Source organism: Salvelinus namaycush, chromosome 2 (genome assembly GCF_016432855.1).
Source record: "Salvelinus namaycush isolate Seneca chromosome 2, SaNama_1.0, whole genome shotgun sequence".
Classification (NCBI taxonomy): Eukaryota; Metazoa; Chordata; class Actinopteri; order Salmoniformes; family Salmonidae; genus Salvelinus; species Salvelinus namaycush.
The window spans coordinates 31,019,022-31,042,073 of record NC_052308.1 but is presented as its reverse complement, the minus strand read 5'-3'; the positions used below and the strand labels follow the sequence as shown (position 1 = coordinate 31,042,073).

At 42.7% G+C, this 23,052-nt stretch overlaps 1 protein-coding gene and 1 non-coding gene across 2 annotated transcripts; one reads left to right on the top strand and one right to left on the bottom strand.

The window, feature by feature from the left end:
* Nucleotides 1-576: 576 nt before the first annotated feature.
* LOC120021200 (transmembrane and coiled-coil domains protein 2-like) lies at nt 577-15,639 on the bottom strand. The gene is made up of 4 exons (XM_038964856.1): nt 15,595-15,639; nt 1,963-2,373; nt 1,032-1,712; nt 577-876 (listed from the first exon to the last, which is right to left on the bottom strand). The coding sequence occupies exons 1-4, from the start codon at nt 15,637-15,639 to the stop codon at nt 577-579; spliced, it is 1,437 nt and encodes a 478-aa protein (XP_038820784.1).
* On the top strand, nt 11,347-11,419 carry trnaf-gaa. Its single transcript has one exon. It is a non-coding gene; the product is annotated as a tRNA-Phe (tRNA).
* Nucleotides 15,640-23,052: the final 7,413 nt, after the last annotated feature.

Here is a 23,052-nt window from a genome sequence, read left to right as displayed (position 1 = left end):
GGGTCTCCCAGTCGCAGCCGGCTGCAACAGAGCCTGGACTCAAACCAGGCTCTCTAGTGGCACAGCTAGCACGGCGATGCAGTGCCTTAGACCACTGCGCCACTCGGGAGGCAACAATGCTATTTATATTTGAGTAGTGTAAGATTAATTAATCAAAGTACATGGAAAAACAGATTTTAACAAACAATTTAAAAAATCTACCTGCAATATAGTATGCTGGGGTGTGGTTTATGTTCAACTCTGGTTACTAACACTAACACTGGGTCTATTTTACACCCCTTAGTGTTAATTTAACTCTTTACCGTGTTAATGTAACTCTTGAATCGACACTAGAAATGTTACACTGAAAAACTCTGGCCACTTTGCTGTGTTTTATGAAAGGGACACATCTGCAGGCTCTCATACATTTCAAGAACCTTTTAGAATTCTGAAGAACTGTAGATGACACGTCAAGAACCTTACACTTAACTCCAAGTTTATTTATCGGGCAAGAGTTCTCCAAGGAACCTTTATTTTTTCAGTGTAGGTGATAGGTCAAGTCAAAACAATGTGTGTGGGTGATGGCCTATGGAGGGGTCAGCCTGGCAGTAGCCAAAGCTCCCGGAAGTCCCAGTACTTCCAGAGGATAAACAGAAAAATGGCCAGCAAGACAGTGGCAGCCACGCGTGCTCTGGTCTTTATGAGCGGGGTGATAAAGTTAGCAGGGGTGGAGACGAACACTAGCACTACAGCCATGACAGCCAGGATGATGTTGATGAGTTTTCCCAGCAGGGCGTGGGCATTGGCGTTCTCCACACCCTCCCATTGCAGCATCTGCTGCTGCTGCTGTTGCAGCTCTAACCTAGTGATGCGGTTCATGCATGACTCCACCGCCTCCTGTACAAACACACACATAAAATAATATGTATATACAAATACAAACACAGGCAAACATAAAGTTACAACAGCTTTACGGGTACTATAGGCTCCTTTCTGCACTCATACTTGTGTGTTTCAGTACATCTTATACATCCAGGTTTTTGCCTCTTTACCTGAGAGTCTCTGGTTCTCTCATAGGACTGGTAGGTCACTTTCTCTTCCATGCTGGCCAGCTCCTGTATCAGGTTGGACATCTGGTTCTGGTGCAGCTCTGTCAGGTCATTCAGCTGCTCCTCCAGTAGCTCATACCTGTATTTTTCTTCCTGTAGGCACTGGGTCATGTAGGAGTAGTCGCTCTGCAGCTGACTCTTCATGTCCTCGATGGCATCCTCCATGTGAGCCTGGCTGGCTTTGATCTCCTGCAGGCCTTCCAGCCGAGTGTCCCAGGACCTGTGGTGGTGGTTCCTGGACGGCCCCAACCCCAACATCCCCCCTCCTCCCCCAGCCCCGAAATAATTACTGCTTGTCACAGAGTCACTGGAGCACTCGTCGTCACTACTGTACTTTGAGCTGGAGGCCAAGGTGACGCTGCTACTCAGGGGTACATCATCTAAATGCTCCTCCACACCATCCTCCAGCGAGTGTGTGCTGCCGAATTTGTTGCGGATCAAGCTGACAAACTCCAGGGGCTTAGACACCACAGCTGTATGAGTGAGTTCTGACACGCCCCCTTTGACACCCTCCACCACACCTCCACCAAAGCTACTGATCCCTGCTCGTACGTTAGCCCCTACATCCTTCAGCCCCTGCTGCATATCCCCCAGCACATCCTTAGGCTGCCGGCCCAGACCTTGCTATAAGGAGAGGGAGGTTATGTGGATGGGGGAAAAGGTGTCAACGCAAAAGTAGACATATTAGACATGGAGGACTCATTTCATTCATTCATTTCATTCATTCATTTCATCTCTCTTTACTCACACACACACACACACACACACACACACACACACACACACACACACACACACACACACACACACACACACACACACACACACACACACACACACACACACACACACACACACACACACACACACACACCTGCTGTATCTCCTTAAACTTCTTGTGGTAGTGATCTAGCTTCTTGTGCAGGTGGGCGATGGTCTGAGCAGACTTCTGGTTCTTCTTCTCAAACACCTGTTTGATACGAAAAGCCTGATGGCTGTTGGCATTGTGGGCCAGCTTCAAGTACTCTGCCACGTTGTCGTTTCGTGCCTCCTGTTCTATCCGAATCTGCTCAATGCTCTTCAGGATCTTCTGCTGTAGCTGCTCCAGAACAGCCCGTGTCCGCTGGGCCTCAGCGCCCACTGACACTTCAGCCCCCCTAGCCAGAGCTTCCACCCCGGCCACAGCCCCTGCTCCATCCACGCTGATGTTAGAGGCAGAAGCTTCAGTGGCGCCATGGCTGGCTGAGAGGGGCAGGTCAAACGTTGTTACCTCACTCTTATCCAGCTAAGGGGGGCGGGGGTGACAAAGTACAGGCAAAGAGACAGAGTGGAGTGAGCATGATTGATTACATTGCAGCATTATATGGTAAAATGTCCCTTTTAAAGCAGAAAACGCATCACAATGTCAGATCTGGTGATTTTTGATATTTTTTTCCCAACCCCAGCCTCATATGCAGTCATTTCCTGACAGAGCTGCCTTCAAACAGGACTAGGTGCTCAATACATAAAATGTTCACATAAATACAATTTTCACATAGGCTGCTAAACTAGGAAATCATGATTTACAGTGCCTTGATTCTAATCAGAATTCTGTTTTTCATTGTGAAGAAACAACAGTTACATGATATGGACAAACATCTGTATTATCAATTGATAATTATATATTCTTTGAACCACAATCTAAGATTTCCAACCGTTCATTGGTCATTTCAATTAATGTAGCATCCCGTTGATTTTGGGAGAATATGAGCACAGCTGTCATACCTTTTAAACAAAAAAAATGAAGAACAATAACTGCATAGCTGAAATAGTTTTGTAGACCACTTATGACATCACCAGGTTACAGGCTGTTCCTTTAATGGAAAAGGAATGCAATAGAATGTATCTTTATGGTAATTACATTGATTATGACACAGGAAGCAAGAAGATGAGATGGGCCTGCTCTTCATCTTGACTGTTGTCACACTCAAACATGGATGTGCTGAGCATCAGCAGATGATTTATTCCATTTAACTATAGAAGAGGTACCACCATGCTGGCATAGCCGCAGGAAGTAGGGGTGCTGGAGGTGCTGCAGCACCCTCTGATAAATTGAAATCATTTTGCCAAAATTATATACAGTGCATTTGGAAAGTATTCAGACCCCTTGTCTATTTCTACATTTTGTTACGTTACAGCCTTATTCTAAAATGTAGAATATATAATTTTTCTCATCAATCTACACACAATACCCCATAATGACAAAGCGAAAACAGGTTTTTAAAAATACCTTATTACATAAGTATTCAGATCCTTTGCTATGAGACTCGAAATTGAGCTCAGGTGCATCCTGTATCCATTAATCCTCCTTGAGATGTTTCTACAACTTGATTGGAGTCCACCTGTTATATAGATATATAGACAGGTGTGTGCCTAAGGTCCTACAGTTGATAACATTTTTACATTTTACATTTTAGTCATTTAGCAGACGCTCTTATCCAGAGCGACTTACATACATTTTATTACATTTACATACTGAGACAAGGATATCCCTACCGGCCAAACCCTCCCTAACCCGGACGACGCTATGCCAATTGTGCGTCGCCCCACGGACCTCCCGGTTGCGGCCGGCTGCGACAGAGCCTGGGCGTGAACCCAGAGACTCTGGTGGCGCAGCTAGCACTGCGATGCAGTGCCCTAGACCACTGCGCCACCCGGGAGGCGTAATGCATGTCTGAGCAAAAACCAAGCCATGAGGTCGAAGGAATTGTCCGTAGAGTTCCGAAACAGGATTTTGTCGAGGCACAGATCTGGGGAAGGGTAACAAAACATTTCTGCAGGATTGACGGTCACCAACAACACAGTGGCCTCCATCATTCTTAAACGGAAGAAGTTTGGAACCACCAAGGCTCTTCCTAGAGCTGGCCTCCCGGCTAAACTGAGCAATCGGGGGAGAAGGGCCTTGGTCAGGGAGGTGACCAAGAACCCGATGATCACTCTGACAGCATACTGAAGTTCCTCTGTGGAGATGGTAGAACCTTCCAGAAGGACAACCATCTCTGCAGCACTCCACCAATCAGGCCTTTATGGTAGAGTGGCCAGACGGAAGCCACTCCTCAGTAAAAGGCACATGACAGCTCCCTTGGAGTTTGCCAAAAGGCAACTAAAGGACTATTAGACCATGAGAAACAAGATTCTCTGGTCTGATAAAACCAAGATTGAACTATTTGGCCTGAATGCCAAGCGTCACGTCTGGAAGAAACCTGGCACTATCCCTACGGTGAAGCATGGTGGTGGACACATCATACTGTGGGGATGTTTTTCAGCGGCAGGGACTGGGAGACTAGTCAGGATCGAGGGAAAGATGAACAGAGCAAAGTACTGAGAGATCCTTGATGAAAACCTGCTCCAGAGCGTTCAGGACATCACACTGGGACGAAGGAAGGTTCCCCTTCCGACAGGACAACGACCCAAAGCACACAGCCAAGACAACGCAGGAGTGGCTTCGGGACAAGTCTCTGAATGTCCTTGAGTGACCCAGCCAGAGGCCGGACTTGAACCCGATCGAACATCTCTGGAGAGACCTGAAAATAGCTGTGCAGCGACGCTCCCCATCCAACCTGACAGCGCTTGAGAGGATCTGCAGAGAACAATGGGAGAAACTCCCCAAATACAGGTGTGCCAAGCTTGTAGCGACATACCCAAGAAGACTCAAGGCTGTAATCCCTGGCATAGGTGCTTCAACAAAGTACTGAGTTAATGGTCTGAATACTTATGTAAAAGCTATTTCAGTTTTATTTTATTTTATGCATTTGTAAAAATGACAATCTGTTTTAGTTGTCATTATGGGGTATTGTGTGTAGATTGATGAGGGGGAAAAACTATTTAATTAATTAATTTAGAATAAATGTAACGAGCGTGCTGAGAGTCGGGAAGCAATTTCAGGGAGTGAGTGTTTTAATAAATAAACGTAACATAATACAAAACAAGAAAACACAAACAACGCACAGACATGACAGAGGAACAGAGACAATAACGCCTGGAGAAGGAACCAAAGGAAGTGACATATATAGGGAAGGTAATCAGAGAAGTGATGGAGTCCAGGTGAGTCTGATGACAGGTGTGCGCCATAACAAGCAGCCTGGTGACCTAGAGGCCAGAGAGGGAGCACATGTGACAATAAGGCTGTAATGTAACAAAATGTGGAAAAAGTCAAGGGGTCTGAATACTTTACAAATGCTTGTGTAACAAAATGCCATGTATAAGGACTACCATCTATGGATTATACTTTTATGTTTTGTTGCGGATGTCAGTCAACAACCTCAATTTGACCGAACAGCACTGTTTTTCAAAGTAGCTTATGTTGTGATAGGCTATTGGCACAAGCGCATTGGCCATCACCGGTGAGTAGCTTAGGCTTCGTCTTCATCATTAGGTAAGTCAGTGCACAGTTTACCTAGTAGCCGACTGTAGCCTATAATTGTATAATATTAGGAGGAAATATATAAATCTGTGTCTCTCTTCATTGGCCTGGGCCCGGTTTCTCAAAATCATCTTAAGGCTAAGTTCGTCATAAGAACCTTTGTAGGAGCATTGTTAACCCCCTAAAGTCCATGTCGGAGCCCCCGCGGAAATCTAATTAGCGTCATTAAAAATCCCCATCAAAGTCTTGTCAGTTTAAACTAGCGATACCTGTTTTCTTTTACATTGGATGCTTCTCAATCCACCGCATCTGCCTATGTAACACTTCCGCATCTGTGGTGAATGGTGACAGAGCTAGAGCCCTGTTTGTCAGACCATGAGACATCCCGAAAATCGGTCTTCTCACAAAATCATCTGTAGCGTCCAAACGGTTTGGCCTACAAACTCTGTCCTCTGTGGAAAGATGAGACTCTCACGATGGTGTTCTCCATTTTGCTCTACGGCGCCCACAAGCGTCTTGGGATTCGTCTGATGTTGGTACAGCCGATCTGCCAACTTCTGTCTGTAGCGTCTGAACAGTTTGGGCTACACACTAATAAGACCCCTCTGTGTATAGGTGAGAGTCACAAACACATACATGTTTTTCTCTAGGATGCCCACAGGCCTCACAAGACTCGTCTGACTGTCCCCCGGTACCAGTTGAAGAAAAAATCTATGGAGTATACATGGAGACTATTTAGTGCAAAAAATAATGGGTTAAATACATGTTTTTTTATTTTAATCAATTTTAGATTAAGGCTGTAACGTAACAAAATGTGGAAAAAGTCAAGGGGTCTGAATAATTTCCGAAGGCAATATAGAACAAACTTCCTTTCGATTTTTTGGAGGGGACTATCTGTTGTTTCATGTAGTGAACACACAAGATCTCCACTAGACATAGAATCAAGATGTTTATCTGTCTCTCTGACAGCAGATAACTTCAGAACAAAGTTGACTACAAATAAATACAAAGTTGCCAATGTCTTTGCAATTCTTACAAACCAGTTAAGAATAAAATTAGGCTTGAAATGAAACCTGAGATGACTGCATTAAAAGATAAATACAATAGGCTAGATAGGCCTATATCAATCATATTGAAATCAATTTCAAGTTCATTCAACTGAGTTTGATTTAGCTAATTGTAGGCTCCTATCTGCAATTTTTGCCTCAATATATTTAATGATGTTGTATAACAACATGTGTGCAATGATGTCAAATCTACGATTTAGTGCATTATTATAGGGTAGGCTAAACATTCGAATAAGCCGCCTCAATATTTGTAGCCATATAGGCAATAATACATCTGTGAGCTGAAATAAAAAACTCCTGAAATGTTCCATATGCACAAAAAGCTTATTTCTCTCAAATGTATTTATATCCGTTAGTGAGCCTTTCACCTTTTCCAAGATAATCCATCCACCAGACATGTGTGGCATATCAAGAAGCTGATTAAACAGCATGATCACAGATGCACCAAGTTTTGAGGGCAGGTGCAATTGGCATGCTGACTGCAGGAATCTCCATCAGTGTCACACGTTGATTTGTTTCACCTGTCTTTGTGCTTGTATACACCCCCCTCCAGGTGTCACCCATCTTCCGCATTATCCCCAGTGTATTTATACCTGTGTTCTCTGTTGACTATTCGTTTTGTCTTGTCAAGCATACCGGCGTTTTTTCCCGTGCGCCTATCTTTGTCTTGTTCCTGTTTTCGACCATTGCCTGCCCTGACCCTGAGCCTGCCTGCCGTTCTATACCTTGTCACACCACCCTGGATTACGGACCTCTGCCTGCCCTGACCCTGCCTGCCGTTCTGTACCTTTCGGACTCTGCTCTGGATTACTGACTTCTGCCTGCCCTTGACCTGTCGTTTGCCTGCCCCCGTTTTTGTAATAAACTTTTGTTACTTCGAAACTGTCTGCATATGGGTCTTATCCTGAGCCTTGACAATCAGAGCTGTTGCCAGATAATTAAATGTTCATTTCTCTACCATAAACTGCCTCCAACGTTGTTTTAGAGAATTTGGTAGTACGTCTAATGGGCCTCACAACCACAGACCACATGTAACCACGCCAGCCCAGGTCCTCCACATCTGGGCAGACCCACTGGGGAGCCAGGCCCAGGCAATCGGAAATATGTTTTTCACCACAAAAGTGCTTTATTACAGACAGAAAAAATATTCCTCAGCACCCTCCCCCCCTCTCAGACAATCCCACAGGTGAAGCTCACACATGGCTTGGCTGCACCCCAGTCATGTAAAATCCATAGAATAGGGCCTAATGAATTTATTTCAATTGACTGATTTCCATATATGAACTGTAACTCAGTAAAATCTTTGAAATTGTTGCATGTTGCGTTTATATTTTTGTTCAGTATAGTAGCTGATCCGTCATCAGTATTGTGGAATAATTATGTTTCGGTAAGATGTGAATGGAGAAAGCTGATCCGAGAGCATCGCTGCCTTTCTTTCAATCCTATCACTATCGATACATGCTCCAACAATGCACTTAGCAAACGTTCTTTCTGTTACCGATCTTTCTGCTTGGTGTTTTGGGAAATGCATGTTACATCTTCAGCCGTTGAAAGAATGATGCATTGCTAAAACACTCGTAAGCCTATAAGTTCCCTCACTATCGGGATATTGTTTGCATTCAAGACCAGGTCGTTTCTGTTGATCTCAGCTTGTCAGTGTCAGAGTAGCCACTCATTTCTGTCATTTAAAAAAATATTATGCTAATGTATTCTGTTATGTAAATTATGTGCATGAAATGTGTTAATAAAATATACTTTTTGGGGGGAACCCTGCGACAAAAAAAAAAAATCCCCATGTGTGGAAATCCTAAAAACACCTGTGCTCAACTGTATGTCACTCACCCCTGCAACCCCAACTCAAAACATCTTCCCAGGGCTATGTGTATTGGCTCATTCTGTAGGATTGTACCCTGTTTATTTGTTTCTCTCTTTACACTACAAAAATAAGTGTAAACACCTGCAAGACACCTACAACATTGTGCTAAAAAAAATAGCATAAGCTGCTAAAGTTTTAAACTTTCAAGATGAATTGTATCATGAAAGAGGGAGGCCACGTTCCTATGCTTAGATGTTTCTGACGCGTGAAAGATCTTACAACGTCTGGATAGGTATTTTAAGTATCAGCTAACCACATATATATTTTTTTATTTTACCCCTTTTTTCTCCCCAATTTCGTGGTATCCAATTGGTAGTAGTTGCAGTCTTGTCTCATCGCTGCAACTCCCGTACGGGATAGGCGAAGGTCGAGAGCCATGCGTCCTCCAAAACAGAACCCAACCAAGCCGCACTGCTTCTTCACACAATGCACATCCAACCCGGAAGCCAGCCGCACCAATGTGTCGGAGGAAACACCGTACACCTGGCGACCTGGTCAGCGTGCACATCATATGTTATAGCATTTTATCAATGACGTGGTACGCAACCATTGGCTGTTGCGTTATCTGGTCTTAGCCAAAGACGTTTATAACTAACCTAAGATAAATCACAGCCTGTCGTTTCCAATGGGAATAAATGAGTCATAGTGGGCAGACAAGCAAGGAGGGGGACAGAGCCAAGAACGATCTAGCCTGCTAGCGAGATCCTATTTGCTCATTCTAGCATGTATTTGCATATTTCCGTTAGGGAACGCCTACTCGAAGTGCGCGTGTGCAAAAACTCAATTCGCCCTTGCTCCTTCTAAACAACGTACTTTTTGGGAACTTTGGCAAAGGGTAAAGTCTACAAAACGTAGTCCAATCTTTTCGTAACATATTCTAGTATACTGTATTGAGATCAAATGTTGCATCGATGAGATCTTGTTCCATCCAGTTCCATCTCCCATCTTCCACTGCCGGCCACCGGGCTTCCTCTCACCAACATATTTGGTAGTCAGTGGAAACGCCAAGTGAATGCTTCACATTTATACATCCGCTGAAATATCTGTCCCATTGTACTACTTGTGCCTTACCTGTGGAACACTACGAAAGAGAGGAGTAACGCCCCCCTTCTAGGTCCCGCTCTAGCTCTAACTCAATTGGCCAATTGCACAGCTCTGGTCTGATTGGCCAATTGTTGGTAGCTTCTTGATTGGTTGGCGAGTGCAATTCTTGGAAGCGAACGAAATTGATTGTCGCTACCAGACATTTCCTAGCCTAGACTCACGGTTGTCAGGGTGCGTAAATAAAATACACTAGACCCCTTTCCTGTACACGAAACACTGACAGATGCGCGCGACTCTTGGCTACATTAAGAAACCCATCGCCATGTGCACCCGTTCCGTTCAACGTTGCCTATATTTTTGTTTTTATTACTTATAAGCAAAATACATTTTTGGGATTCTCATATCCTTATAATGATGTTTTTAAACGTTGCCTATATTTTTGTTTTTATTACTTATAAGCAAAATACATTTTTGGGATTCTCATATCCTTATAATGATGTTTTTAATATTGCTTGAACAGTCGATAATATTATATTTGGTTGAGATCTTTGCAAAATAAGTCTTTTGGATGCATCAGTTGTTAGCTAGAATGTTAACGCTCATTGACATAGGCTGTGTAAAAGCTAGCCAAAGATACATTTTACAGGTTGGAAGTGCTTTTTAAGTATAATGCAGTTGATTTGCGATGATGACACAAAAATGATATTAAGCAGGATTTTCATATGAGCCTGAAAATCCAATTATAATCCAAAAGTAGTGTGAAATGCACTCATAAGCGACATGTAAATAGAGGATTTTTTGTTTGTTGCTGGCGTTATATAAGAGCTCCTTCGTATTCTGCCACCAATTTGCGCGCATCGCCCTCGTGCGGCAATCTTTGCAAACGCAGAAAGGTGTCTGCTCAAGCGTTAAGCACAGGAGTGGGCAATCAGTTCTCTAGGGCCTGATTGGTGTCACACTTTTTCTTCACCTCTAGCAAACAGTTGATTAATTAAATTGCATTCTGAGTTACAGTTCCTATAAGGAAATCAGTCAATTAAATAAATGAATTAGACCCGAATCTATGGATTTCACATGACTTGGCAGGGGGTGCAGCCATGGGTGGACCTTGGAGGGCACCCACTGGGGAGATAGGCTCAGCCAATAGGAATTAGTTATTCCACACAAAAGGGATTTATTACAGACAGAAATACTCCTCAGCTCCACCCCTCAGACGATCCTGCAGGTGAAGAAGCTGGATGTGGAGGCGCTGGGCTGGCGTGGTTATATATGGTCTGCGGTTGTGAGGCCGGGTTGGAGGTACTGCCAAATTCTCTAAAATTATGTTGGAGGCAGCTTATGATAAAGAAATTAACATTACATCTCTGGCAACAGCTCTGGTGGACATTCCTGTAGTCAGCATGCCAATTGCACACTCCCTCAAAACTTCAGACATGTGTGGCATTTTGTTGTGTGACACATTTTAAAGTGGCCTTTTATTGAACCCAGCACAAGGTGCACCTATGTCATGACCATCCTCTTTAATCAGCTTCTTGGTATGCCACACCTGTCAGCTGGATGGATTATCTTGGCAAAGGAGAAATGCTCACTAACAGGGATGTAAACAAATTTGTGCACAAAATTCGAGAGAAATATGCTTTTTGAGCCTATGGAAATGTTGTATTTATTTTTTATTTCAGCTCGTGAAACATGAGCCCAACACTTTACATGTTGCGGTTTATTTTTGTTTAGTGTATATTACGAAGTGTCTTCCTTGCTCTGAAGTTGACGACCAAGTTATTGTTGGAGTTTGAGCAGCACCATGTGACCACTCCCGGTATTGTACATTTGACCGTTTAATATACTTACTGATGGCTTGCTATTTAGAGCGCCGAAATAGCTCAGTTGGGAGAGCGTTAGACTGAAGATCTAAAGGTCCCTGGTTCGATCCCGGGTTTCGGCAGCAGATCGGTGTCAACCATTTTCCACCCTGTTTCTCTGAAACGTCGTGTGTATCTCAGCTCATATGTTTTTGAGCACAAGTTTTTAATGTAGACCTACTTCAAGATTTTACCCTATTATCAGCTAATGGTGCAAATGTTGCTAGGAATTTTGAATAATCCTATTAAATTGCAAGTAATTAATCAAGTAGTAATTCCCTTGTAAATTCTGTAGTCAATAAAGCATCCTCAAAATATGTTACACAATTTCACCAGGGTTGACCTATTAATTTACTGTTGCACATTATATTTACAGTGCCTTGATATTTACAGACCCCTTGACAATTTTCCACATTTTGATACATTTTTGTAAAATGGATTAAATAAATAATAATCCTCATTAATCTACACACAATATCCCATAATGACAAAGTGAAAACTGCTTTTTAGAATTTAGCAATTGTATTAAAAATAAAAAAAACAGGAAAACCTTATTTACATAAGTACATTTGCTATGAGTCTCGCTATTGAGCTCAGGGGCATCATGTTTCCATTGATCATCCTTGAGTGGTTTCTATAAGTTGATTGGAGTCCACCTGTGGTAAATTCACTTGATTGGACATGATTTGAAAAGGCACACACCTGTCTATATATTAGGTCCCACAGTTTACAGTGCATGTCAGAGCAAAAACCAAGCCATGAGGTCAAAGGAATTGAACGCAGAGCTCCAAGACAGGCTGTTGTAGAGGCACAGATCTGGTGATGGGTATCAAAAAATGTCTGCAGCATTGAAGGTCCACAAAAACACAATAGCCAAATTCCCTTGCCCCTAAAACCACAAAATTCCAGGCCTGGTCCTAGCTCAACCCAGTTGATGACAGTTTGAATAAAGGTTTTATTTACATGGCCATAGAGTACCACACAGTATGAGTCATAATACCCATAAAACCTAGTGGTCAAACAGGGAAATGGTTCCTATCATTCTTCCACCATTACAACAACAACAACAACAACAAAAAATCCAAAAGGGGATTTAAGAAACACTTTTAAAAAAGGGCTGTGTTTTGAGTAGGCTTAACCTGATATGGTTAGCTGATTTTCGATCGGGTTCAAGTCCGGCCTCTGGCTGGGCCACTTCAGAGACCTGATCCGAAGCCACTCCTGCTTTGTCTTGGCTGTGTGCTTAGGGTTGTTGTCCTGTTGGAAGGTTGAACCTTCACCCCAGTGTGATGTCCTGAGCGCTCTGGAGCAGGTTTTCATCAAGGATCTCTCTGTACTTTGCTCCGTTCATCTTTTCCTCGATCCAGACTAGTCTTCCAGTCTCTGCCACTGAAAAAAATCCCCACAGCATGATGCTGCCATCACCAAGCTTCACCGTAGGGATTGTGCCACGGTTTCCTCCAGACGTGACGCTTGGCATTCAGGCTAAAGAGTTCAATCTTGGTTTCATCAGACCAGAGAATCTTGTTTCTCATGGTCTGAGAGTCCTTTAGGTGCCTTTTGGCAAACTCCAAGCAGGCTGTCTTGTGCCTTTTACTGAGGAGAGGCTTCCATCTGGCCACTCTACCATAAAGGCCTGAATGGTAGAGTGCTGCAGAGATGGTTGTCCTTCTGAAAGGTTCTCCCATCTCCAGAGGAACTCTGGAGCTCTGTCAGAGTGACCATCGGGTTCTTGGTCACCTCCCTGACCAAGGCCCTTCTCCCCCGATTGTTCAGTTTGGCTGGACGGCCAGCTCTAGGAAGAGTCTTGGTGGTTCTAAACGTTTTCCATTTAAGAATGATTGAGACCACTGTGTTCTTGGGGACCTTTAATGCTAAATGCATTTAATGCATAAATGTTTTGATACCCTTCCCCAGATCTGCCTCGACACAATCCTGTCTCGGAGCTCTACGGACAATTCCTTCCACCTCACTACTTGGTTTTTGCTCTGACATGAACTGTCAGCTGTGGGACCGTATATACTGTAGACAGGTGTATGTGCCTTTCCAAATCACGTACAATCAAGTTGTAGAAACGTCTCAAGGATGATCAATGGAAAAAGGATGCACCTGAGCTCAATTTCGAGACACAAAGCAAAGGTTCTGAATACTTATGTAAATAAGTTATCTGTTTTTGAATTTTTATAAATTTGCAAACATTTATAAACAACTGTTTTCGCTTTGGGATTATGGGGTATTGTGTGTAGATTGATGACGAAAACATTTACTTTAATCCATTTTAGAATAAGGCTGTAATGTAACAAAATGTGGAAAAAAGGAAGGGGTCTGAATACTTTCCGAATGCACTGTATGGACGCGACCCAGTCGTTCGTTCTAAACGTTCAATTGCCAAACTTCTTATCCCTTACTTGCTAGCTAGCCAACTACGGCTAACTTACCTTCACGTCAAAAAGTGCAGCCAGAATAACAGCAAAGTAGCCGCATTTGCATTTGTTTAAGCTGTTTTCTAGTGACATTTCTTTGGGTACATCCATAACAATGAGCTAAAGAGGTGTGATTTCACCTGGCATAGAAAATGTGCTCACTCATCAGGACACTGTTGTTCAGAGGAGGTAGCCAACAACACCACTAACACAATCACTTCAAACTGAAGCTGGAAAAACTTCAAACTGCATTTGGTTTCGTTTGACCTTTTCTTACTTAACATTTTTTTAGATATATCCATAAAAATGATACCAGCTGATTCACGATTTCCACTTGCTGAGAAACACTGCCTGCTTTTCTGTCTCATCCTGACACGTTCATTACTATGGGACGGCTGGAGATCGAATTTGAATATTGAAATAATGTTGCAAATGTCAGAGAGACAGACATCAAGATTTATACAAATCTCCACTGTTGAAAACTAAATGTTAGTCTAAAAGAAATGTGAGATAATGTCTACATGCATTTTATAGTGGAGATCAAGTTTATAAATTGCTTGGCTGGGCTGATGAGATAGTGAACTAAATAGTCATTTTAACGTCATAGATTTAGCCAGTGGTAAGTTGAATAGACTTCGACTGGAATGCGGTTTTAACCAATCAGCATTCAGAATTAGTCCCACCCGTTATATAATTTCCCATAATGGATAATGCAATGTTTGGTGGGTTGCTCTACTTTAAAATCACCCTGACTGGCTCATGTGTAAAATTCCAATCTTGGTCACAATCCAAGCAAAGCCTGACTCCATATCTGTCTCCTCTAATAACTGGGGTCTTATTATGTAATAGTCTCAACCCCTGTCCAAAGCCACGGTTGTGAAAGTATTAAGTTGGCATCTTTCCCCAACCCGTAACACACATCATTTTGCATTCCGAATTTCAAACCGCCTTCTGCTATTCTTCTCATTATGTGTACAGTACATGCGGTTCTAGGCAACTGCATGGCCAAGTTTTACCCTAACACATTGGTGTTAGCAACCTCCTGGTTTACAAGCGACATATCGGCCTGCAAGTCACATTATGCTGAGAGTTAAGATATCCACCAGCTGGAATTTTTATTCCTTCACAACCTGTATTCAGAATGCCTGTCAGGGTTAGGAACATTGATAAGGGACATGACCTACACCCCTCAAACTCAAATCTGGGCCTCAAAGCCAGTTCCACTGTGTTTTTTCATTGTTCCCCTCTAATCAGGGATTGATTTTAGACCTCGGACACCAAGTGGGTGCAATTAATGATCAGGTAGAAAAGAAACCCAGCAGGCTCCGGACTAGTAGGGTACGAGTCGAAACCCCCTTACCTAAACCATTTAAACTGGAACAACCATTTGTAACTAACTGATTGGATATGTTTAGAAATATGTATATTATTTATCTTTGTGTCGCATAATATTAATCAATAAATGTAAATGCAAAAACACAGATATTAAAAACAATCCCCCAAAATCTAGCTGCAATAGAGCATGCTGGGAAATATGATAATGAGTAGAGTAAAACTGAAACCATCACAACCTGACACTCAACACTGGTTAACATCAACACTGGGGTTTCTGATTCAGAGGGGTTGGGTTAAATACGGAAGACACATTTCAGTTGAAAACATTCAGTTGTACTACTGAATAGGTATCCCCCTTCCCTTTTATACCACTGGGTGTTAATTTCACTCCTAGAGAGTTAACACTAGACATGTTACATTCAAAAATCAACTCTAGGTAACACTGGTCAATTTGCTGTGTGGACACCCTACTCCATACCATCTTACTTTTGACCTCTGACCTGAGAGCACCTGTTGGCAGTGGCAGTGTTGATCTCCACGGTCATGGTCAGTGTGTGTTTAAACTGTCACTACTCTGTTAGCTGCCGCTGTTCCTGTTTCTTAAGACCAGATACTGTATCACTCCTGGTTATTGAGTGAGTTCCCATCAGAGTCAACCTCCTAGATGGTGTAACACAAATATTGACCAGTGCCATATTTGTCAGGGAATGAGGCAGTCTGTGGCAAGCAATGTCGGGAGAAGAGGAATATTGGGACAGGGACACAGAAAGGTGGATTTCTGAGGAGGAATGGAGGGAAAAAGAGGAAGAAGAGGTTGAAGAGGAAAGCAGAGGTTGAATTTGAATTTGAGGAAGATGACGATAAAAATGGAGGCAGGGTGTCGAAGAAGATTGGTGTCAAGTGCAAACAGAGCGAGCCGTGCGCCAGAGTTCTGGAGTTAAAATGGAAGTGAATGAGGGCGAGTTAAGTGAGGTGGAAGGTGTGGTGTAAAGCTCGGCTATTGGCATCGATGGACATGATAAAGAAGAATCTGGTCCAGTAGGAGTGACATTTTTGGAGAAAGTATATCCTTGCCTTTTGGCAGATCCATTTATAGTTTCAGGGTGGGTAGGAAAGGAGTTGGATGCAGTTGAATCAGTGAAGGTAACCTGTAGTGGACTTATGATATTTGTTTGTGTTTCTTCAGACCAGAGGGAGCGGGCGCTCCGTGTCACGCAACTTGAGTCAATATCTGTTTCTTGCTTTGCGCTTAGGAGTAGGGTACCATTGATGAAAGGAGTGATTTCTGGGGTAGTGTACAGATGAAGCAATTGAGCTTGAGGATTCCTGGTGTTTGTGGTGCCTGCCGTTTGGTGCGACGCAGACCTGGTGGTGAGAGTGGGGAAACAGAGGAATCCCTGTCAGTTGTTTTGAGTTCTTGAGTCTGAGTTTTTAACTGACAAAATTGTGTTAGGATATATCAGTTATCCTGTTATAGCTTTTGTGCCGAATCCACTGCAGTGTTTCAGGTGCAACGTTTATGGTCATGTCGCAACCGTGTGTAGGAAGGGAGATTCCAAGATGTGGGAAGTGTGCAAGAGGGCATGGGACCAAGGATTGTGTCGTTTTGGAGGATAAAGTTGTCTGTGTCAACTGTAGGGGTGCCTATGTTGCTACGGATCGGAAGTCCGGTGCGAGAGAGGCAGATGGAGGTGGCCAGAGTCAGAGTAGTGCAGAACGGTCGTATGCTGAGGCAGTGAAGAAAGTAGAAGAGGATGGGTCAAGGTTGAAGGATCCTGAGAGGATCCCTGTGAGTAGTTGATGACTATGTCAGCACAGAGGGATAGGCCAACGAGTGATACATGCAATGGGTTGGCTTCTTAGCATTCATAGCAATGGTTATCAACTGTACCGCAGAAATGGAACATAAATCACAGAAAATAGATGTTGTGGTGGCAGCTACAGAGAAGAGTTACAAGGTGTGTTGAGTGGTGGTGTCCCGTCCTCCAAGGGCCGGTGGCATGGTGCAGGAGCAGATAGTGTCAAAGTAGTGAAATAGGGTGGTGTTTTTTGTTTATTTAAATGTTTATATGTGTAGGGTTAGTTAGTGGTGCATTTGTTTTATTTTTTATTTTCCCCTTTCCTTTTTTTGGTTTTGTATCACAAAATGTAATGTGATTGAACACATACTGCCGCACAGTAGGTGGCGGTATGCACAAACAAAATGTGTAATCGCCATGATACCAATGAAGAAGAAGTTGATGAAGAAGCCATATCTGTCCATTCTCTTGAGCTGGCAGCCTTGTAGCGTTTTTTTGACTATATTAGCTATGCCCGAATAAAAGACAGTATAGAGGGGGCCATGAAGAATAGACTGGTAAACACTTATATCCACAGAAAGCTATAGAGATGTAGAATACAGTGGACTGGTTCATATTTGTGTGTGTGAGACGTACTGAATTGGCATTGCAAAGGCTCATCATACATTCAAATAAAAAATTCTATAAATTATTAATGTGAATGAATAAGGCTTTTCACCATTTGAATCCTTTGCAAATATTGTTTCTAACACAGGGTTCATCACATGACATCAAGGATTATGTGTCTTATACTGTTTAAATGTATTATGAAATTATGAGTAATAATAAAAAAGGGGGAAAAAGATATTGAGGTACTAGTTCCATGAATTTGACTGTAGCATTGGCCCCTCTGTTTGGACAAACAATACAACATACAACTTGGGAGGCCCAGCTGCTTCTTTTTGTTGTGTTTTTGCTGTTGTTGTGTCCATATCATATTTTACATTTTAAGAGGTTTGGGGGGCTGATGTCTAGTCCTACAGAGACTAAATGGGTCTTTGGGTTGCCCCGAGCGAGACACGTTTAATGGTATGGTACCTCGCAGTTCACTCTACCTCACACGGAAGTCTGTCTATAGCTGTTGAAATCACATGAGCCTCCCTGAGCCAATGAACATTTTGCAGGCACGCTTATGGAACTAGGTGGTTTAGTACGGCACATAATATACACGCTTATGGAACTAGGTGGTTTAGTACGGCACATAATATACACGCTTATGGAACTAGGTGGTTTAGTACGGCACATAATATACACGCTTATGGAACTAGGTGGTTTAGTACGGCACATAATAAACACGCTTATGGAACTAGGTGGTTTAGTACGGCACATAATATACACGCTTATGGAACTAGGTGGTTTAGTACGGCACATAATAAACACGCTTATGGAACTAGGTGGTTTAGTACGGCACATAATATACACGCTTATGGAACTAGGTGGTTTAGTACGGCACATAATAAACACGCTTATGGAACTAGGTGGTTTAGTACGGCACATAATATACACGCTTATGGAACTAGGTGGTTTAGTACGGCACATAATATACACGCTTATGGAACTAGGTGGTTTAGTACGGCACATAATATACACGCTTATGGAACTAGGTGGTTTAGTACGGCACATAATATACACGCTTATGGAACTAGGTGGTTTAGTACGGCACATAATATACACGCTTATGGAACTAGGTGGTTTAGTACGGCACATAATATACACGCTTATGGAACTAGGTGGTTTAGTACGGCACATAATATACACGCTTATGGAACTAGGTGGTTTAGTACGGCACATAATATACACGCTTATGGAACTAGGTGGTTTAGTACGGCACATAATATACACGCTTATGGAACTAGGTGGTTTAGTACGGCACATAATAAACACGCTTATGGAACTAGGTGGTTTAGTATAATACACACCATTCGAAGGACATCAGCGAGCTGAATTCAGCCATATGTCAGACTTATAGTTTTTGTTTTTGTTTAAATGTTTGTTTTTGTTTAAACAGCCTAGTGCACTATGTAACATTTGTTTGGCGAATAACACATCCTATTGAAATGGTGTTTACAGTAGCTAGACTGTACTGTACAATCCCAGTATTCAACTCCTACCACCATCATCAGAAACACTAGTAATGCCGCCGGCCTGCTGACTCAGTGCAGACTCAGCTCCTGACCTGCAACTGTGGTGGAGCTACTGTACGCATCATGCTGTGGGCAGGGAGAGGGGCTTAGAGAGATCAGAGGGGATACACTAATGCTATGACAGTTTGAGTGTGAAAGCCCTGAGATAGCAGGGATAGATAAGGCCTTATCAGCACAGCTGTAAATTCAGTGTCACTTGCTTCAACTTTGAACCAGTGCTTACGTATTCTGTTGAATTATGTAAGCACTCTTGGAACCTCCCTGTATTTGCATTCCTACAGAGCCATTTGTTAAATGTCAAGTAGTGTAGAGATGTTCCGAGTGGATTTAAATGTCACACAATGGTCTGAGTGGCTAAATCAGCGAAGCGGGTGGCGAGGACAGGATGAACCATTCGTTTCCTTCAGCAGACGCCCTTAATAGGCCCACCTCCTCATAAACCCTATATCTGAATACACTTCCTTTATCATGCATCTGGTAGAATGAACTCGTGTTGAGCCTATTGTACTAACAAGGCTAAACAAATCACGTACTGTAAAGTCACCCTTGTACTTGAGCAGGAGAGGAAACAGGATGGCTGACGCCTCAGAGCTGAGCTGAGAGGCAACTTCTGGCTCGCAGTTGGAGAGGTTTCTGTAGGTCAAATGGTTTAAGCTGTATCAGCTAATCACGTTCCTAGACAGGAGAGAGGGGAAGATAGAGATAGACACACAGCCATGCACACATAACCTCTGTGATGTATCTCCTATCCAATACTCTAGACATTCCACATCTTTACTCGCAAACTAGAGCCTACTCTCAGACAACAGCCCACACTCACACACACACAGGGCCAGCCCTAGCCTTTTATAGGCCCCCCACCTCGCGCGCAAAACATTCTAGTGGCCCCCCTTTTGAGCAGCTTTTAAGTAAGTCTACAGATTTTGCCATGGGGAAGAGAGCAGTTTTACAGCTGATTTCCTGAAATGTTACCTATTTTGCCAAGGAGTGTGTAGTAGGGATTTCCAAGGTGAATAAAAGAGAAGAGCAGTCACAGATAAAGTCAATCAAAACCACTATGGTTTAATACAAGTTGCCACAGGGAGACAACATCCAGCATTAGAGCACAGAACATGTCTAACTCGCCTAAGCAGGCCCTTATATTCTAATCTAACAGCACCAACCCACTGGGCAAAAACTGGTGTAATGACGTTGAATCAAGGTGGAAAACTGATTGGATATGAAAAAGTCATGAAGGAAAGGGAATTTTGTATTTTTTTCACCCAACTTTTAACCTAAATCCAATGACATGGTGACATTTTTGTTGAATTCACGTTAGTGACAAATCAACCAAATGTAAATCAAAACTAAACGTTGAACTGACGTCTGTGCCGAGTGGGAATGTTTTGTAAAACACCTGCCGAGAGGCTTGTAGGAAGTCACAACATCAACTGCTACAGAATCACAGTGTCACAGAAAACAATAACAACCAGTGTCCTTGGTCCTTGTATCGCCAGTCTGGCGTCAATCCTTATCAACAGATATGACAACAATCCATAACATTCAGTATCAAGTCTAGTGACCATCAACATGTACATAAATGAGTGCCACACAGAACACTGGAAATCATGTGTATTACAGAAAAGGAAAACACAATCAATCTGCTAAGCATTGTCTTAATTACTATTAACTGAATGTTAACTTTATTAATCTTACATTTCACGATTAGAGGGTGGAGAGATATTTTTGCAGGTTTAAAATTATTTTCCTGTAAATCTACACTTTTACCATGAGTTATGCCATGGTAATATGATATATGCGTGAGAGTGACTAACAAAATCAATGTGGGATCCCTGGTGGTCATGGCCCCTGGGCATGTGCCCTGCATGCCTGGTCGGTATTCCACCATGATTACTACAAGTTTAGATAGCTGGCTAGAATAATTTACCAATCTAATCATTTTTAGCTGACATACTGGATTTATTTGAGAGACTGTCAGTGACAGACATAATGAGAGAAAAACTGCTGACCAAATTGCACTTTGTGTAGTCTACTATTCTAACTATCAACAGTAAATTGAGACCCCAACTCACAGAGGCTACTTATGTGGCTAGGGCAGGTCCTGTGAGTGCAGCAAGAGCACTCTGCAGCCTGTAAACAGATATTTCACCCACTCCCTGATGACAAACACACAAAAGCAAGTCTTGCTTTCTGGTGACACAAGGACTGCTGCACAAAACCAGGTCTAGACACCCACACCACGACAGGCTGACTATGCTTCCAGGAACTATAAAGGTGACATTTTCTGGTGCCATGACTAAACACATAATACAAAAACATTGACAACAACAACAACAACATCTAAAGGAGGTCTATGTTAAGATGCTGCAGAGCTAGACAGTAAACAACTAACTTAGCCTACATCAAGCAATTATTTAGTTAGGTGTCTTAGCTCTCACCCAAACACAGGTACAGTGTATGTGCACTGCTTGTGAACTCTGCAGAGTTGAGCTGTCACTTTAGCCAATCACACGCCAGATGTACAACAAGTTATTTTATGGAGAGACAAAAAAACGAGATTCCTGGAAGTTCTCTCAACATGTTGTTGTGGAAAGGGTGGGTTGAGAGGGAGAGAGAGAGGGGGGTTGAAGGGTATTTTTTTTTAAATGGCACCAAGTCAAATTTTCCCACACTGACATCTTTGAGACTTCTCGCTCAATGGACAGTGTGTGTGTGTGTGTGTGTGTGTGTGTGTGTGTGTGTGTGTGTGTGTGTGTGTGTGTGTGTGTGTGTGTGTGTGTGTGTGTGTGTGTGTGTGTGTGTGTGTGTGTGTGTGTGTGTGTGTGTGTGTGTGTGTTCAAAGGTCACATACGTAGAGTGATGGCACATTTTAGATTTATTCTGTTTGATGAGTATCAGTCAGTGCATTGCACTAGGCGTCAACCTTTCATATTCCTCTCAATTAATTAATTCCTCTCAATTATCTGTACCTTTAGACTTGGTGTGGCCTTCGGTCACTTTATGGCTAAGTTAAGCTAACAGCAGTTCTCAGTACACAATGTCGTGCATATCTTAGTGCTTTGTCCCTCCACAACCTGCTGCAAAATAACTTTCCACTGTGTCCCACATGGGGGTCCAATCCGGCCCGCGGGTGGTTTAAGTAAATAATTAAAAAAAATATATATGTTTTTGTATAAAAAAAATGTACAAACATTTTTTGGTGGGGGAAACAAACTCAATGTACTTAAAAATGACTAAAACCAAATGGAAACTGTAGAAATGATAATGGAGCAACTTACATACTATGTCCAGCTCGCTAATAATTAACCAAATGAAAGCTAGACAGTCAGAGAGTATCAAAACGTATTTGAACATTTTGATGGACAGAAAATATAACACATTTTCATTGTGGCCCTCCGGACCTTGTTGCAGGCCAAATACGGCCCCCGGGGCAAAATTTGTTTGACACCCCTGGTTAACTGGGTAGAGAGAGTCAGGGTTAGTACAGCATAAGATGAACAGTATCATTACTGAGAAACTCAGATGAGCCCTGTGAAATGTACTCTCTGAACTGTGTTGCAGTGGGGAGGGGTACTGGGGGGGTTGGGATAATAATCTTAGTTCAAAGGATTCCTAAATGAGCGCCATCACTACAGCAGAAGCAGCTTTGATTGCATTTTGTTGTGGCGATTTACAAGGTATAGAGATATTTGGGAAAATGCCAAAACCCCTTTAGCTACTCAACCAAGGGATTTGTTTGATTGGCAGGCCTTTTATCACAGACATGCAACACTTTAAACACAGATGTCATTTTATGAGGAGTGGGGCCTGTGACAAGAATCAGTTCTGAATGTTCGTTTGATAACAGCGGCTCACATCATTACTAGCCCATGTGAGTCCTTCATCAACCTTCCTTTGATGATGTGATGGCGTTGTGTTGTTGATGTAGGGAGGTGTAATGTGAGATGCTATGTGGCATGACTTGGTGGTTGTAATT

Excerpts from the sequence above, each read along its gene's own strand:
- LOC120021200 (XM_038964856.1), bottom strand. The coding sequence starts at position 15,639 with ATGACCGTGGAGATCAACACTGCCACTGCCAACAGGTGCTCTCAG. Across the intron at positions 2,374-15,594 it reads CTGCCAACAGGTGCTCTCAG|CTGGATAAGAGTGAGGTAAC; the intron begins GTCAGAGGTCAA and ends CGCCCCCCTTAG. Across the intron at positions 877-1,031 it reads AGAGAACCAGAGACTCTCAG|GAGGCGGTGGAGTCATGCAT; the intron begins GTAAAGAGGCAA and ends GTGTTTGTACAG.